At 52.1% G+C, this 19,255-nt stretch overlaps 1 protein-coding gene across 1 annotated transcript in view; it reads left to right on the forward strand.

The window, feature by feature from the left end:
• The first annotated feature begins 4,094 nt into the window (after positions 1–4,094).
• The window catches only part of LHX4 (LIM homeobox 4), a 91,345-nt gene continuing 76,184 nt past the window's right edge, over positions 4,095–19,255 (forward strand). Inside the window, exon 1 of the mRNA XM_077332221.1 lies at positions 4,095–4,398. Within this exon, the coding sequence (XP_077188336.1) occupies positions 4,323–4,398 (76 nt within the window). The 5' untranslated portion in view covers positions 4,095–4,322. The remainder of the gene's footprint in view (positions 4,399–19,255) is intronic.

Raw genomic sequence — 19,255 nt, forward strand, 5'->3', positions numbered from 1 at the left:
CTCCCAGCCTCATGGGCAAAGCTTTCAGACGGCTGCCTTACCACTCTGCGCCACAAGAGGCCAGATTGGTACCTTCATGGAAATCTATGGGTTTATAAGGCTGTGACTCTGTTTAGGCTGGGCAGTGATTGGCATTTCATGCTCATAACAGCCTGTTTCTTATTCAATTAACTTGTTTCTCAAAAAGTATGTGTCTCCTTCCCCACCCTCTCACCATTTGGGGATTAGAGAGGTAATCCTATGATGTGCAGGCAAGTTATCTTTTCTTGTTCTTTTAATCTTCATCCCATACCACACATGTGCCACATTCATATGTTTGTGCATAAGATATACTCGTTTAACACTCTGGTTGCAAAAGGAACCAGTCAAGGGGAAATGGGATGGCAGGAAGCCTTTTTAACAATATGCGCTCTCTTCAGAAATCCCAAAAGGTAGCACCTATGGTCTTCCCAGTTGCACTGTATGGCTGTGAAAGTTGGACCATAAGGAAGGCCGAGCGTCAAAGAATTGAGGCTTTTGAACTCTGGTGCTGGAGAAGACTCTTGCGAGTCCCTTGGACTGCAAGGCGAACAAACTGGTAAGTCCTAGAGGATATCAGCCCTGACTGCTCTTTAGAAGGCCAGATCCTGAAGATGAAACTCAAATACTTTGGCCACCTCATGAGAAGGAAGGACTCCCTGGAGAAGAGCCTAATGCTGGGAGCGATCGAGGGCAAAAGAAGAAGGGGACGACAGAGAATGAGGCGGCTGGATGGAGTCACTGAAGCAGTAGGTGCAAACTTAAATGGACTCCGGGGAAGGGTAGAGGACAGGAGGGTCTGGAGGATCATTGTCCACGGGGTGGTGATGGGTCGGACACGACTTCACACCTAACAACAACAAAGCACCATTTCACAGTAAAACAAAGCATGCCATGGAGTCAACTAGATCTTCCCCAACCTGGGCCACCAAGTTAGCAAGCCATATCATGGAAGAAACTGATTTTTCAGAAATGGGGCTCGACTTTAACCTTCTTCTCATTGGAGAAAACAAAAAGCAAACACTGGAATTGACATATTATCACCTTCTTGGGTCTCGTGGTCACTTGGTGCATTCTTTATGTTACTTCAATGCTTCGTTTAGACTCAACTTTTCTCCCTAAGAGGCGTGTTGTGGTGGAGAGAGTGGCCAGGAACCCAAAAGCTGAACTACAAAAATTAAAAAAACATTACAAATATTTATTAAACAAAGTACACCGATAATATATTAAAAACCAAGTAAAAACAGCACATATCTAACTGCACATGACAGAATAGCCCAGATGCGTTACGACCCACAGGGGTCTTCCTCAGTGGTCAATATATTAGGTGACATGCTCTTTTGTATAAGAACAATATCTGAAGGCTTGCTGGGTGGTGCCATGGTTAAAGAGTGGCAGACTCTCATCTGGAGAACAGGGTTTGAGTACCCACTCCACTACATGGGTGTCCCTGGGCCAGTCACAGTTCTTTTAGAGCTGTTCTAGCAGAGCAGTTCTCTTAGAGCTCTCTCAGCCCCACTTACTTCATAGGGTGTCTGTAGTGGGGAGAAGTGTTGGGAAACAAGAATGGAATGATGATTGCAAGCCACTTTGGGGCTCCCTTGGGTAATGAAAAGTGGGGTATAAAACCTCTTCTGGCTGGATTCATAATTCTGTAGGGCAAATTATTTTAATAGGCTTCTTCAAAGCTCCTCCTATCTTTGTAATTCTTTGCTGTCCTAGCAAAGCCTATCTCTCCCTCCCTTTGGAGGGAACCCACAGTTTATCTAAGGGTTCAAAAGAACGGAGCCATTTGTAATCCCCGGATGTTAACATTTTAACACTGGGTTAATAAATGAGCAAGAGGCAAGATCCCCTTTCCAGTGCTCGAAAAGGGATCAGTTTCTGGAAGACAACTCCACCCCCCCCCCCCAAAAAAAATACAGCCAGAGCTGAAATTATTGTTCAGTAATTTGCACTGGCGTTCTAGATGCTAAGAGCACCACGGGAAGAAATTCCTCCCAATTGCAGCAAATGCATTTTCCAGTTCAAAATGGTTGCATTTTGAAATGTTGGTTTTTACCAAGAGTTTTTTTGGGGTTTTGCTACAACTGACTGCGACCCCTTTGCCATCCTCTCCGTCTCCTGGATCTGGACCTATTTGCAAGTCCCGCAAATGTCAAGTGTTTCATGTTTGCCAGGTTTTGACCACATGCAGTTTTGGTTTCTGTCTCTTTTATGATTGCCTCCCTGCCTGAGGGCTCTCAAGGGAATTGAAGAAGAAGAAGGGGGGGGGTGTTGGTTGCTTTCTATACCCCCGCTTTTCATTGCCTGAAGGAGGCTCAAAGCAGCTTCCAATCGCCCTCTCTTCCTCTCCCCACAACAGACATGCTGGGAGGGAGGTGAGGCTGAGGGAGTTCTCAGAGAACTGTGACTGGCTGGCCCCAGCTGGCTGCCAGTGGAGGAGCGGGGATTTCCAGATCAGAGTGTGCCACTTTTAACCACTACACCAAGCTAACTCCCAAGCCACGGACCCTGCTCAGATCAGAGGCACGTTGGAACCGGGATTTTTTCGGGGCGGGGGTCGGGGGGCGTGGCTATGTGTCATCTGCTTCTGGGGGGTCCCCGAGCAGCGGTTCTGGACTCAAAAGAAACTGGGTTTCATGAAAGGGGTCCAAAAGCAACACGCCACAGCCTGCCTCTTGCCTGTGGTCAGAGCGTCCGACGAGCTCGCGTTCCCACGTGTCCTCCATTGCTCGCGTGTTCTCTCGACCTCGCCTCGCTCGCCACCTGCAAAAGCTTAAACGGGAACCTCTCCTGCGTTTGTTGGGGGCGGGGGTTGTTCATCCGGTGTGTGTGTGTGTGTATTGTTTAAAGTGCAAAACCTCCTGGGATCCGGGCAATGTTTCCTACGTCTGCCCGTGTAAACGAGATCTCTGTAGCCAGGCAAAGATTTCAAAGAGTTTATGGGGAAGTTCCCGGTTCGCACGTCCTTCTCTGTCCCCTGGCTTCCAGAAACCCTGGGAAGGCTCGCTGCAGGAGGCTGCCTTGCCAAAAGGGACTCGTGCATTTTGAACGGGCAACCCCGCCGGCCTTCCCACCTGCTCCTCTGGACGCCCCGACGCTTGGTGCCATGGGGGTGGAGGGGGGGGGGTCCAAAGCAGGTGTGAAGGCGGCCCAGAGCCAGAAAGCCAAAAAGTCCCGACCGCTCGCAGACGAGAGAGAGACGCGCACCCTTCTGCCGCCACGATTTCGAGTTGGGATGCCAGCCTCCAGGCAGGGCCTGGAGATCCCCCAGAATTACAGCGCATCTCCAGACAACAGAGATCAATTGGGAATGGGAGATGGACTGATAGCCTACCCCACTGAGGTCCTGTCCTCCCCAGGCTCCCCCCCCCCATCCCCTGAAATTCCCCAAACTGGATCTGCCAACTCTACCCTCCCCCATTCCAGGTCAGGGCTAGAGGGGCTCAGACGTGCCATTTCTGCCCCTGCAAAAATCGTTCCCTTGCGTTAGATCTGGGGTCCTCCTGGTGGGCCCTGGGGATCCCCTGGAATTACAGCTCCTCTCCAGACTACAGAGAGGAAAATGGCCGCTTTGGAGGGGGGACTCTGTGGCATTGGTCCACACTGAGGTCCCAGCCCTCTCCTGGTGTGTGTCCCTCCCCCCAATCTCCAAGAGTCCCCCCCAGGCTGGATCTGGCAACCCTATGGCAGGCGGCCAGGGGCGACCCTCATTCCGAGCCACTGTCCCCTCTGAAGAAAAGGGCGGAGCCTTGCGGGAAAGGACACGCCCCCCCAGCAGGGGAGGCAGAAAACTTTCCCCAAAGTCCTCCTCCCTGGAGGAACATGGGGCCCTAGCTCTGGATCTCCCCCTCCTCACATTTCCTATTCCCCGCCCCGCCCCCATCCCCCCCTTCCTCCCAGGAGCCGCGCGGGGATTGGCCGGAGGGGGCGGGGCCTCCCTGCGGAAAGTGACGTCACGCCCTCTCCCCTGCAGTGTGAATGAATCAAAGCCGCCGTCCCCGGGCCAGCCAGCGCGCCGGGGCTCTCGCTGCGCCACCTTTCCCAGTCGGGCTCGCAGGCAGAGGCGGGCGGAGAGGAGGATCGCGGACCGCGCTGAGGGGGGAGGAGGGGGGGACCGGAGCAGGCCCGCCGCAGCCCTCCCTCCCGCAGCAGCCGGACCTGGGGGCTCGCCCTGCCTTCCTTCCCCCCTGTCTTCAGATCTTGGTTGCGAATTGAATCGTTTCCCTGCCCAGCCCTTTGGGGTCTCCCCCCACCCACCCCCCAGTCGCTCGCCTCTCCTCTCGGCCTCTTGCAAGAAAATGATGCAAGGCTCCGCGCTCGCCACCGAAGGGGCTGTCAAGGGGCTTCCAGAAATCCTCGGCGTGCCAATGCAACGTAAGGCATTTTCTCTCTCTCTTTCTCTCTCTCTCTCTTTCCCTCTCTCGCATTGATTCTATAAGACAGACCGGCCGCGGGCAAGCCTGGGCTATTCAGACGGGAAGAAGAGAAGGGGGGTTGGGGGTTGGGTTTTTTTTTGGGGGGGGGCGGTTAGGCAGACGTCCTGCCGGTGAAGCTTGCAAACAGGTGGCTTGGCCGGTCGCGCCGGTGCGTGGAAGCGCCTCGCGGGCTCGTCCTCCTTCGCGGCCTTCCCACGACCCACAGGCGAGAGGGAAGGAGGGGGGGGGAGGAATGGCCAAGGGGCCGCGGGCCGCGACTTACAAGCGTCTTCCCGGGGGGGCTTTCCTCTCCAAGGACAGCAGGATCGGGACCCCTCGCGCCGAGATCGTGTCAAGGCGGTTCAGACGTGCGCACGGGTCAGAAGGTCCGCGGCTGGGGGGTGGAGGGGGGGATCCCGAGGAGCTTGGAGGAGACGAGGCTGTTTGCTTAGCGGCATGTTCCGTGGCCGGTCTGCCTGCGGCCGATCCCGCCTGCCCTTCTCCCCTTGGCTCTGCGATGCGTGTTCTTTCTTTCGTACGTGCGTGTGCCCGGGCGCTGGCTTTGGGGACAAACCTGTGCGGTGTATAAAGCTCGGGGCCGCCGTCGAGGCTAGAAAGGTGCCAGGCGCTTGGGCACCGGGGCCGGAATCGCGCTCTTGTGCGCGCCCGCGGAAAGCGAAGGTGTCCCGTCGGTGGGATGTTGGCAGCGCTGGGGAGACGTGCGCGGACGCTGTGCTGGGAGACTGGACGGCGCGTCCTTCCAAGGGGTCTCTAGGCAGAGAAACCGCGGCGGGGCTGTTGAGAGGGCTGTTTGACGCGCGTTCAGACGTGCACGCGGGTCAGTAGGTGCGGGGCTGGGCGGTTCCGAGGCGCCTGGAGGAGACACGGCTAATTGCAGGGCGGAAAGTGCCGGGTCCGCATCTCTCTCGTCCTATTCGTAAAGGGTCTGCCGGCTGTTCCAAATCGTCCGATTCTGCTTCCCCCTCTCCGTCGTTCGCGCGTGCCTTCCCAGTCTTAAACCGGATTGACTCGGTTTATACGGCGCTGAATCATTGCACCGTCCGCGCACTTTAGTGACCAGTTGCGATCGGTCGCTAAAGTGCTTTGGAAGCCTGGTCGGGAAGGATCCCTAAAGTGCATTGCAATTCTCCCTCTGCTGCGGGCGAAAGCAGCCCGGGGGGGGCTTTGTTTCGGGGCTGGCTCCCGAGGAAGGATGCCGTGGCTGGCGACCTTATTTTCTCATTGCGTCTCCTCGGGAGGAAGCCCAACCGAACGGGGCAAAGGATGACGGCGTAGCCTTCCAAAGGGCCTATATGCGGAGAACCCCGGGCTGTTTAGAAGGAAAGGTAGGTCGGCCCTCATGGTTGTTTGAAGTGCTTTCAGACGTGCACACGGGTTTGGCTTCCCCGGTTGGGGTTGGGGAGCTCCGTTGACTCGCAAATCAAATGGATGCCCGAGAGAGAAAAAATGGGTGCCAACCAAACCAGCCTCTGTGTTTGTTTGTTTTAATATATATATTGTTCAATATATATTGCTCATTCCAATGGAGTGAGGGGAATGAGCTTCGCTGTGTCCGATGGAACTTTCAGGCTCTTCATTTGGTGGGTTCGTGCCCCTACTAAGTGCAGAGCTATGGAGTGCAAGAAGATTCCATTCCAGACACACCTTGGCTACATGGTAGCCTCACCCAGATGAAGGCAACATGCAGTAGCTACAGGTGACTGACCCGAGAAACACACATGCACAGGGTGTAACTAGCATAGCACCTCTGTGTGCGTGTGTGTGCATGTGTGTGTGCACATTGAGGAGAATTATGCACAGGATGTGCACATCTGTGTAGGTGGATTTGAGTGGGGGGACTGTTTTTTTGTTGTTCTTGGGTGCACAACCTCTGCTTCCTCTGGCTTGAGGCACGTGTGAATGCTCCATGATGGCCCTGTATCATTTAGGTTTTAGCTACTCACCTGTTTCCCAAAAAGGTTCTTTGAGTCCAGCAACGTCCCTTCTTGTTCTTTCCTCCCACCCGAAGGAATTTTTTAAGTCCCCTTCCGTTCAACAGGGTTTAGGCCCAAGATCTGCGAGGTCCTGTTTGGACTGGGCCGAAATTTAGTTGCGTGGATAGGTATCCATGCGACCTACTCGCGAGGAAGCATCCCAGAGGCCTAGCAGTCTGCCTTGCTCTGCTATCCCCAGAAAATCCAGTAAGGCGGGAGGGATCCGAATTTAACCCGGCCTCCAATCCCCAGGCCAGTGTGAACGCGGACACAACAGCCTCCACGGGAGCTACCCGGGCCTTCCTGGGAAAGCAAAGGGCTCCATCGAAATCCCGACTCCAGTTTTGATAGTCCTGTGGATGGGGGGGGACCCCACGATCCTCTTAAAACCCGGCACAGATCAAAGCAGAGAAGCGCCTTGCGCTCCGAGATGCAAACCACTAAAGACCAGGCACAGCCATAGGCCTTGCCTCCGAGGAAACCCGCGCAGGATCAGGCGCTGGGATTGGAGGCCGAGCAGGTGGATTCCAGAGGCTTTGCTCGGGGAATTCCACTAGCCCTCTTTCCCCATCTGCAGACACCTATCCCGCCGGTCCTGAGGTCAGACTAGATTCGGAGCTGGGTGGGAACAGATGATGAAAAGGAGTTGGATTTTATACTCCGCTTTTCACTACCGGAAGGAGTCCCAAAGCAGCTTACAATCGCCTTCCTTTCCTCTCCCCACAGCAGGCACCCTGTGAGGTAGGTGGGGCCGAGAGAGAGCTCTAAGAGAAAAGCTCTAACAGGACTGTGACTAGCCCAAGGTCACCCAGCTGGCTGCATGTAGAGAAGTGAGGAATCAAACCCAGCTCTCCAGACTGAAGGCCATTGCTCTTAACCTGAGACCACAGCTGGCTCTCCCTCCCCCCCTTCCGACAAAACCGGTTCCACACGCGCCAAGTTCTAGCCGTTTTGATAAAGCCGATTCCTAAAAAGGGCAACGTGAGAACGGGACCAGTCTCAGAGCTGAGGGCAACCGCCGCTCCTCCCGGACCTTTTGCTCCCTCCCGGGGGCCGCCAACTGCCTGCGGTCCCGCTTTCTCCCCTCCCTTTGGCCTTCCTGCCCATCGGGTTCGGCCAGATCCGGTCGGACAGATGGACCTGCGTGCGGAAACCGTCGACAGGGAACTCGCCGCAAACCGCCTGCCCCCAAATTTATAGCCCGGGTCACCGCCGGAGTATTTATAATGGAGAGTCAATTGGTTTAATTCAATTAGGCCGAGAATATAACTCAGAAAGTCCGTTAAATTCCAATTATCGCGCCGCCGGCGTCTGTGCGCGCATCCCCGCGTCTCCCCTCGCCGCTCTCGCCATCCCGGAGGAGATGCGCTGGTTTCTACCGGCCTCTCGGACGCTCCCGCGCCCTCGGCTGAGCGGGAGACCCCCAGAGGAAGGGCCGCTCCCGGGTTCTCCGGGGAGGGGGGAGGATCCGCGACTCAAGGGGTCCAGAGGCCGCGTTCCCGACGGGATCCCCTGGAAGGCGCAGGCACGCGGCGGCCCCAATCCCCGGCAGAGAAGGGAGCGGGATCGGCGTGGATTTCACTCGCTCTTTTGTCTAGCAAGCCTGAGCCGCATTTCAGCGCCTGAAGGTTGGGGATCGGATCTTTGTTGGGTACAAACAGCTCCCACGTTCTTTCCACGCAGGACATGGCGTACATCCTCCAGGACATGGGTGGAGGGTCCTTCCTTCCTTCCTTCCTTCCTTCCTTCCTTCCTTCCTTCCTTCCTTCTTCCTTCCTTCCTTCCTTCCTCTGTCTTTTCCTTCCTTCCTTCCTTCCTTCCTTCCTTCCTTCCTTCCTTCCTTCCTTCCTTCGTCTTTTCCTTCCTTCCTTCCTTCCTTCCTTCCTTCCTTCCTTCCTTCCTTCCTTCCTTCCTTCCTTCCTTCCTTCGTCTTTTCCTTCCTTCCTTCCTTCCTTCCTTCCTTCCTTCCTTCCTTCCTTCCTTCGTCTGTTTCTGCCTTTGTCTTTCTCTCTCCCTCCCTCGGTCCCATTTTTTTGGTTTGTCTCCCTCGCCCTCTGGGGCGCCGTCTCTTCCCCTCTCTAAGGATCCCCACCTCAAAATGCCCTTGCAGGGATTTCGACTCCAACAGCGGCTAAACTCCCCTCGCCTTGTGAAATGGGAAGGGGGGGGGGAGGGAGGGGAGGAGATATCTCATTTTGACCCTATAAATTCGGCCAGACTCTCTGGATCTTAAAACGAGGCAGGCACCCTCTTCCTTTCTTCAGGCATCTGCCCCTTTTGGGAGGCGGCACCTGAGACCCCCTTCCTCCCTGACCCCAAAACAACGTCTCATCTCCCCCTCCCGTCGCAGATTCGGTGATGGCAACCCCCCCCCCCCACACACACGTTTTTAAAAAGAACTCCTCTTCGTCCCCCATCCTTCTTTGCTGGCTGGTTTGTTTTTAGGCCGGGTCCCAAAGAGCTTCGTGGCATCTTTCCTGCCAGCAACGAGTTTGGGCCAAAGAATCGGCCTCTCTCCCCTCCCCCCGCAAAAGGCCAACGGGAGGGAGCCGGGAGGGGAGGGGGGCAACGGGAGCCCCCTTGGCCGGCATCTCTCCAGGGCGCAACTGGGCCTGAAAGGGAAGGATTTGGGGTCAGTCCTCGAAGGCCGGCGCGGAGAAGGGCGCGGGGAGCCAGCCAGACCCGGCGCGGTCCTTGCAGCGTTGAGCCCCTTCCCCATCTCTAATCCGGACCAAGACTGGCTGGAAGGGCGTCCCCAAACTCGACAGGCCTCAAACCGAATTCGATCCACGCCTTTCCAAGTCAGCCGAGGCCGCTTCCTTCTGCGTCCCTGTCGGATTTCGCTTCGACGCCGGACCAGACAAAACCTCATCACTTCCCCCAGCTCGCCTGGGCCAGGAAAGAGGCGCGTAGGGTGGGTGGGTGTGGATCTCGCTCCATCCGCCCCCAATGGAATCGGTCCCCCGTTGTTTCGGCCGCCCAAGGGCGCATCCTCCTGCGCATTCGATAGCGCAACCATTTCCCAAAAACTCGTCCCCTTCACCTTCGGATCGCCGAGCCCCAGAGCAGCAAGAGACACAGAAGAAGAAGAAGAAGAAGAAGAAGAAGAAGAAGAAGAAGAAGAAGAAGAAGAAGAAGAAGAAGAAGAAGAAGAAGAAGAAGAAGAAGAAGAAGAAGAAGGCAGATCCGATTCTCTTCTCTGGATCGGCCCCGTTTCTTCCCCGAGTGTAAACGCCTTTTTCTCCCTCCTGGGGTCACCGAGACCTCTCCGGCGCGGCCTTCTCTGCCAGCCTCAACGGAGCCCGCTCCTGCCAAGCGACCGGGCTTTTTGCTTCTATTTAGGATCGCCCTGCGCCATGCTGGGCGGCTCCTCCTGGGCCCTCGGCTCCTTTGCGCGGCGCAACAAGGCCGCTGGTCGGCAGCAAAGCGGCGCCGGGACCCCTTCTACTTCCCCCCCCCCCACCCGGACCCCTGAAGCCGCTTCCAGGAACATCCCCGCCGGCCTTGGCGTCTTCCACAGCCTCCCGAATCGCCCCTTTTCTTCGCTCCTGCTTCGGGTTTGGCTGCGGGCTGGGCCGGCCTCAATTCCCAGGCTGTTCTCCGCAGCAGCGCAGCTCGCCTTTCCCTTTCTCTTCCGAAACCCGCTGGTTACATTCACATGGTTTCATGTTTAAAATTTCAGCCACTTTTCTAAATCCGGTTCAGAGCCCCCGGCTTCTGCAGCCGGCCTCGGGAGCGTTTTTCCTAAATCTCGATTTCCTTCCTCATTGAATACGCCTCACCGGCCACCCCTTCTGATCCGGTTCCTCGGGCGGGTGGAAGGGCTGGCGATCCGGATCGGGCGACTCAGAATCGCAGGCCGGGGCCGATTCCCCGCTTCCGAACAAACGGGTTCCCGTCCCGTGATCCCGCACACATTGGATAATCCGATGCACTTTAGAAGGAGAATTTCCGATTTCGGAAAAGACAATCCAGCTGCGAAAACACCTTGGAAGCGCCTTCTCCGCGGGGTGCGAATGAAATATTTGGCTGGGGGGGGGGGGTCGGTGTCAGCTGCTGTCCTCCGATTGTCCCCAACCTGGGGCCACCTTGAGCTTCCCAGAGAAACGGGAAAATGAGGAAGAAAAACGGCGGCGTGGGGATGGAGGTGGGAAGCATGTCTGGCTGGACATTTGCACCCCTGAAGCGCGCTGGATTTGAACCGGGGGCTTGGATCCCCTTCCCCGCAATGGGGCTGGCGGAGAGGAATTCTCTCCGCCGGGGGAAAAGCAGGTGGCCAGCGAGGGGAAGGAAGGGAAGCTCAGGCGAGAAGAGAAATGGCTGGGGTTGGGATGGCCATAGCGGGGGCCTCTTAGCCGAGCCGAGAAAGAGAGTCGGGGCGGGGATCGGGCGAGGGGAACTCTGTGGCGGCCAGGTGGGGCCCTGCCGACCCGCGTTGAGCTGGGCTGTCGCGCTACAGCGCTCCTGCTGCGGGCCATCGGGAGATCCAGCCGCAGCGCAATAGCGCGGAGGTCGCTGCGGACGCAGCTTTCGGCCCCAAGGGCGAGTTCTTTCCAGCCGAGCCTCCCGCGGGACGGGGCCCGGCGCTCTCCGTCGAACAATCCGCCCCTCGCATCTCCAGCGCCGGATTGAAGGTGGGGAGGCGACGAACCCGGTCTCCAAAGGCGCCTTTCTCTCCCAGGGTCGCCCTTTGCAGAGTCGGTGAGCCAAGGAGAGCCCCTCTCCTCCCCCGCCGAAGCCTACGAGCCGCCTTGCGGAGCCCTTCGGGTTCTCTCCGCTTTGTCCTGGGCCGGCTGGGATCCCCGGGTCTTTCCGAAACCCTTTGCTAAAAACCTGCTCGCGGCCAAAGTTATCAGTGGGACCCGCAGGCAGGCAGGCAGGCAGGCAGGCAGGCAGGCAGGCAGGCAGGCAGGCAGGCAGGCAGGCAGGCAGGCAGGCAGGCAGAAAGAAAGAAAGAAAGAAAGAAAGAAAGAAAGAAAGAAAGAAAGAAAGAAAGAAAGAAAGAAAGAAAGAAAGAAAGAAAGAAAGAAAGAAAGAAAGCCTTTTTCTCTCCTTGGGACCAACCAATATTTGCAACCTAAATAATTTTTTAAGAAAACAATAATAAATCACGGGCCTTTTTGGGGAGAGGATAAACACGGGCATAATGACCCACCTAAAAAAAATTCAGGCCGGGCCCTTCCTTCTTTCCCAGCCAAATGAAGCGCAGAGCAGAGCAACACCTCTGGCGCTTCGCCGGAAAGAAACGGATCCTGCCGGGGTTTGGGGCCTGGGCGGGGCGGGGGCTGGAAAGGACCCCCGGGGGCTCTCGCCTCCTCTCTTGGCCGGCCAGTTTGCAGGCTGAGCTCGGAGGCCGGCCCCTGCCGGGTTAATCTCTCCTTGGATATCTGCGCCTCCCTTTCCTCCCGCGAATCCCTTAGGGACGCGCTCCGCTGCCTCCTAATTCTATTACATCCGAGGAAGGCAAAGTCTCTCGGCTCCCTCGCCCCCTCCCCGGGCCTCTCCCCTTTCGGCGCTCCGCATCTCGCCGTCTTTCCACATCCAAAACCTTTGGCATGCGTGCGCGCCCGCATTTTGGCTTGCTGGGTCGGATAGAAAGGTGGATATTGTCCCGGGCTGGCTAGGAAATCCTCGGGAGGGTGAGGGATCGGGGCCGCGGGGCTTCCCAGATTTCCCCCCTCCCGGATCTGCCAGGGGAAAACCGGACAGACAAAAATTCTGGAACCCCAAAGCTTCCCAAGCCAACAGGGGGTCCCTGCCTGTGGTTTTAGTGGGTCCGGAAGGATGCAGCACACGGCTCTGCCGCAGGGCCCTGTGAGATCAGGAGGAGCCCCTGAAAGATGTCTTCTCCTGTCTTTTAAAGAGAATTGACACCACCCACCCATCGGCAGAGCGATGGTTAGAGCAAGGCACTGGCGAGCGGCGGGTCTGAAATAAAGGCAGCGAGGCATGCCAGCCTCGACGAAACAGAAGAGGCGAGAGCACCAAGGTTTCTGTGTGACTTGCAAGCCTGCCCATTCCGTTACGACAAGCCAATAAAAACCCACCCCTTCGCACGTATTAGGGACATGCATGTTTCAAGGCGTTTCAGAAACGGCGCAAGCTGGACAATGCACAGGGCCCATTCGGCACACATTAACGAATGCACTTTCCATGCGCTGTGGACGTCAATCCAGCTGCAAAAGCACACTGAAAGTACATTATCCAGCCTGTGTGGAGATTTCCTTCCGAGGCGCATGGACAGCGCATTATCCAGCCTGTGCGGAATGCGATATTTCCTGTTTTGTGTTTGAAAACTCAGAGGCAAAAGCACATTGAAAATGCCTTCTCCAACACTGTGTTGAGCGGGTTTTTGTTGATGTTAGTTGTGAAGTCGTCTCCGAGCCATCGACCATTTATACACTGGGAACTTCACTGCCCCAGCTCTCATGCAGGAGCACAAATGGGGGGAGGCAAATGAGGTGCACCAGCCCAAATGCTCTCCCCCCCTGTGGGTGTAGGAAAAGGTGGGGCAACCTGCCACGACTAAAACTCCAGCCTGCAGCCCGGCATGAAACGGCCAGTGCGTAAATGGTCATTGTGACCGCATGGACAATGATCCTCTAGGCCTTCCTGTCCTCTACTATTCCCCAAAGTCCATTTAAGCTGGCAGAGGGGTTTTTAAAGCCTTCCTTGGCCAATTCTGCATACAACAGATAATGCACTTTCAATACACTTTAGAAGTAGATTTTCCAGTTCTGCACAGAAAAATCCAGCTGGCAAAACACATTGAAACACATCCTTTGCGTGTGGAATGGGCCCCAGTTAACCCCCTTCTTAGATGAAGAGTACAAGTTTAAGCAAAATTGCGTCCCTTCCCTTTTCAAGGTTTCTTCATTCGGTTGGGTCAATGAGGAATGGAACCCTTAAGAAGCCCCCCAAATCTCCTTACTGGGCTGAGTGAGGCGGGGTGGGGTGCGGGGGCAACCAGGGAAGGGGCGGGGCAGGAAGAGAGGGAGGGGCGTTTTTCAACATTGGGGGGGACGCTTCTTCTCTCCCTGCCACCAATCCCCGATGCAAACGTTTCCAAGAATCCAGCAAAACAGCAAAGGCGAAGGGATCCTTTCCTCGCCAAAGCAAGCCGATCCCCTCGTTGAAACAGGCCGAACTGCAAAGCCAGCGGCTAGGCAGAAATAACAGCAATTTAAAAATCCACGAGACCAACAGGGTTTGCAAACAAAAAATCCCATATCCCTTTTAGGTTTTGCAAGCGCCCCCTGTCTCTTCAGAGCTCTGCGCCTCGCTCTTTGAATTCACCACCTGCTGAAGCGCAAGTGAAGCGCTTGGAAGGCCCATCTGTGACCCGGAGGAGAGATCTAAACCCAGGAGGCTCAACGGGAATTCAAAAGGGTTTGGCTGGATCGGGGCCCCACGTCTTTTTTTGTTGCGAGTCTTGCTTTTAGCTTTCCGGTCCCCATGAAATCCACGCCTTTGAATTGGGTTTTCATTTTCTTTTTTAAAAAAGAAAACGTTTTGTCGCCTATTTGCATTACCGCAGAGTACCCGGCTGTTCTTCCCCGTGCCCTGCAGGGACTTCTGATGAACTCCCAAACCATCCACCCTCATGAGTGAGCCAAGCAAAATTTATACATGCTGGCTCCTTTTGTTCCAGGCTATAGAATAAGGGAAACGACAATGAGAAAATCCCAGGTTTGCAAATAGGCAAAAATTCACCCTGCTAGCTAAAAATTCAGCTCATCTGGGAAACTCGCCTGTAGCTATCCCCTACCTAAATTTAGTCCTGCAAAAGAAACCATGTCGCCCATCAGGACTTTTAAAAACAATCCTATGCAATGTTTGTAACTATATAATCTACATTCCCGGTGCTTTTAATTTAAGACAATAAATTTGCTTCTCGGTCTCCCTAAATAGTTAAGTTTGGGAACAATGTTGATATGCTCCTTTGAAAGGCAATAATAGTACTAATAATATTTATAATAATATTTATAATAATAATAATACGGAGAAGGCATTCTTTAAATCTTCAGCTTCTCAAACTCAATTCCCCATTCCTGCTGTCTTATTTTTTATTTTAAAAATAAAATTAATGATGCATCTAGAATTCTCCCATCTTCTGCTGATCCTTACTCAGCCTCCCCATCCCTGCTGTCATATTTTAGATCTTAAAAAACAAATGATGTATCTAGAATTTTTCCTCCTTCTATTCATCCTTACAGCACTTCTATTTTTATTTATGTATTTATTTATTATATTTATATACTGCCCTCCCCAGAGGCTCAGGGTGGTTTACATAAGAATATAAGAACAATACATAAAACAGTCTATAACATGTGAATAACCGTACAATAATAATAACTAATAGTTGTAACCATATAACAATATAACAGTATAAACAATATAATAGAGTCAATCAGCTTTGCCATTTTGACTGAGACAAAATGCCAGTCCGCTAGCAAACAAACAAACAAACAAACAAAAAGGGTAGTCAAAACCGTTCTGGGGGGGGGAATCTCCCCCAAACACCTTTGATGAAGCCCAGCGAAAATAAGGCAGTGCAGTGTCAGAATAAAGTTGGAGTCCAGGCACACCTTGAAGACCAACAAAGCTTTATTCAAGGGATGAGCTTTTATGGGCAGGCACACTTCTGATCCCTAACAAAGTGTGCCCACAGATGAAAGCTTACCCCTTGAATAAAATTTCGTTGGTCTTCAAGATGCCCCTGGAGTCCAACTTCGTTCTGCTGAATCTAGCAACACAGCATATAAGCTTTTGAGTTTTCCGTAACTCTTCATCCACCCCTTGACAGTAACCCAGGTGAATCTCTGCCCCTCCCATTGTGAACCTGCTGATAACAAACCACTCTTGATCACACAATGAAGAGCTCTTTCTCCTCTGGCTCAGCGGGTACATGCAAAACCATAATAGTCTCACTGCCCTTTTCTCTCTCTCTCTCTCTCTCTCTCTCTCTCTCCAAGGAACTTGGAATGTCAGTTTTCAAGGGATCGAGAACAGGGCTAGTCAAACTGTGGCCCTCCAGATGCCCATGGACTACAATTCCCATGAGCCCCTGAGCTCATGGGAATTGTAGTCCATGGACATCTGGAGGGCTGGTTTGACTACCCCTGATCTAGAAGGTGCAGGTCCCATTTCTTTCACAAAAGAGAAATACAAAAAATTACAATGGCCACCTTTGAACAAGGCAGGGATTGTGGTAATAAGGTGAACCCCCCCCCAAAGGTAGTAGAACAAACGCAGGGGACAATCTGACACCTGCTACTTATGTCAACTGGTTTGGAGTTTAGGAGGTTTTGGTGTGTTCATGGGGGAATAAGCATTGGAGAATTAAATGCATCTTCATCAGATACATGACAGTGGAGGTGGGAACACAATGCCAGATTTTGGATTAATTTTTCAGGCTTTACAAGATTCTTTCCTATGCACTCAAAATTACCATTTTACTTCTCAGGCTTGAGCCAGTTCTGAGAGCAACACTCTATTATTGGGAGTTTGTAAATTGTCTGGGATATGGGTGCCAGGGTTTTGATTGACAGGAAAAGACCAATCTTTGGGGATTCTTTACCCTCTGCCTTCATTCCCTTGCTGGAAGGTTTTATCTCCCCCCTCCCAATTGCTTTAAGTAAATATCCTATTGCTCGGTTAAAATCCCCCCCAATTCCCTTTTTTGTTTTGCCAGCAGGTTGTTTTGGGGGAATCTGTAATATCTAACATGCATTCGCATTATACTGGGTTCATGTAAACGACAACTATATAGCTAAAATGATACCAACAAATAAAGAATGGTGTTAAGAGTCACAGACCTTGGGTTCACACACACAACAACAGACAATTTAATTCAAATGAAATCCATGCATAAAAGCATCGTTTTAGAAACCACACTGCACAATAAGGGTTCCCCTGGAGAAGGCTGTGGGGGAAACGCATCGGAAATTTGCGAAGGGGCTTTTGTGTAAGGAACAGAATATACCTTTGCTTTCTTTTATTAGCCTTGGCCTTATTTTCCCATGTAAATTCAATCTCACCTGCAACGTGAGTCACTACAAAGGCCATAGGTTTTCAGATCAAACAGGATCCCCTCATCTTAAAGACTCAAAACATTTATTCCAGCATGAGCTTTTGTAACATAAAGCTCACTTTCTCAGGTGCAAAGGGAAGCTTCTACTGGAATAAATTCTGTCTGGGGGAATGGGGGGGGGGCTTGATTCTTGTTTATCTTGTTGTAACAGATCAATCCAGGGATGTACCTGGAATTGTCTTCAAATGTATGCTAATGTAGCTCTGATGCTTATCTGATTCTCTGATGAGTCCTGTTTTGAGCTAGGGAAGCTATGGTGAAACATGGCTTTTCTCAGTGCTATTATAAACCCTCTCCCTGTAGTTTACATATTTTTAAAAATTGTACAAGTCCTTATTGTTTTTTGCAGACAAGGAAGATATAAGGGGGGGGAAGGAGAGACTCTGCAGGCTGTATTTTGTTCTCAGTAAGATGTAAAGCACAATTTGGGTTTCCTCTCCGCTTGCTGACCCACGCTTGGCATTTATTTTTAAGAACCTTATTCAAACCGGAATATAATTGTAAAAAAATATGCACAATGGCTTTTTTCCTTGTGTATTAAACAGCCTGCAATGAAAGCAGCTGTTTTGAACATGATTTATGGGGAATATTTCTACTCGGCTGCATCAGCAAAACTGGGGGAAGGGGGAGGGCCGTTGCACATTAACTCAGGGTAGCCCAAATTCTTTTATCATTAGCAGAACATTCCTGGTTGTGGAAAGCAGGGGTAGTCAAACTGCAGCATTCGCTGGCAGGGGCTCATGGGAATTGTAGTCCATGGACATCTGGAGGGCTGCAGTTTGACTACCCCTGGGGGTTGAGCGCCTGTCCCAGCGAATGCTGGCAGGGGCTCATGGGAACTGTAGTCCATGGACATCTGGAGGGCCGCAGTTTGACTACCACTGGGGGTTGAGCACCTGTCCCAGCAAATGCTGGCAGGGGCTCATGGGAATTGTAGTCCATGAACATCTGGAGGACCACAGGTTGACTACCCCTCTAATGAGCTTTTGTGAGTCACAGCTCACATTGTCAGGTATGTGAACCTCTGTTTGATTTTGCTACTACCGACTAAACATAGCCAGCCATTTGGGCAAGGGTTTGGAGAGGAATATTTTCATTAGGCCTTACAAGCTCCCCTTCCTAAAGCAGCAACAACAACCCAAAATGAACAAACAAAAATCCACTCAAGTTCCATTCTGCTGACGGAGTGTCGGTTGTCATTATTTTAAAACTAAGGGTTTTAAATCACATCTGGTGACGGTAAATACAATTTGAATGTTTCTGCCCTTTTAACCTATTATAAAACGGTCTTTTGGATGTTAGTTCCAGGCATTTTGACAAGTTGAAAAACAGGTATGGTAAATTAGCTTGACAGTAATTCCCGTGGACACAGTCCATCAGGACATCTTGCACATTTCTCATTCATTCATTCATTCATTCATTCATTCATTCATTCATTCATTCATTCATTCATTCATTCATTCATTCATTCATTCATTCATTCCCCTTTATTGGCATTCTAGAATATTGCAAAATATATATGGCAAAAAGTCAGAGCAAGAGAAAATATAGACACCAGCAAAATAGTAAAAAAAAAAAAGATACACTAGGTCTTCAACTAAAATTTTAGTGCCTGTGGCCATAATCTCAAATGAATGATTATTTAATAGATACTGAAATGCACTTCCATAACATGCAAGTCCTTTGGAGTGTAGTGGAAGGAAAAGAAGTCATTACTGGGATCCTCATGAAGCTGGCAATCTAGAATGATGTGTTGAGTTGACCCGGTCAGTATACGGAACAGAAAAATAACCCCTCCAGAAAAGGAACCCATTGAAATCTTCCGACTAATACCCTTGAGGGGAAAGTATTCACTCTGGCCAGTTTGAAAGCTCTGTGGTGGAAAAGGTTATCTAGATTATGAATGTGAGTTGCACAAGAGAGTGGCAGTGCAACAGCCTTCTTTGTGCAGGTATGGCACATTTGATGAGCACTTGCGCCATTCTGCCGCCATTCAATGGCTAGAGGCAGTGTTTAGGGTTTCAGTGGGGGGAGGGAAGAAAGAGGTTTCCATGCTGATGTGTTGAAAGAGATTCACTACAAGGTCAAATGGCCCAAAAGCAGCATGCACTTCCAATGCACTTTAGAGATTTTCCTAATGCACTTTCAATGCACTTTAGACGTAGGTTTTCCTGTTTTGCATAGGAAAACCCAGCTACAAAAGCTCATCGCAAGTGCATTATCCAATGGCTGTGGAATGATTGTGGATGGAAAGCTGGAAGGGGTGGGATTCTGTTTCCATGAAAGGTCAGAGCACAGAGGCTCATCCTCATTCTGTGTTTTGTCCTTATGGTTTTAACATGTGTCCCTCCCCCCGATTAGTTAACTCTCTGCTTTGGAGCCAGGCTGGAAGGAAGAGATGCACCCCCCCCCCTGTCTATGTACTCCATTCTTGTTTGCAACCACACAACCTCGCTCTCTCACACACACTCAGGCTCACACACACTCACAAGCATCACTCAAAATCCAGCTTGCGGGAAGGTTAATTGCCTGTAAAAGGGGAATGTTTTCCCCTATTGCTCTGAAACTTGGGTAACTTAATAGCCTTCAAAATAGAGTCCAATAGCACTTTCAAGACCAACCAAGATTTATTCAAGGTATGAGTTTTCGAGTGCATGCACTGCTTTGTTCACGTAACGTGCTTTGTTTCAAGTTATTCCATTGGCATGCTTTGTTCTAGACTCCATTCT

This window comes from Paroedura picta, chromosome 4 (genome assembly GCF_049243985.1).
Source record: "Paroedura picta isolate Pp20150507F chromosome 4, Ppicta_v3.0, whole genome shotgun sequence".
Lineage (NCBI taxonomy): Eukaryota > Metazoa > Chordata > Lepidosauria > Squamata > Gekkonidae > Paroedura > Paroedura picta.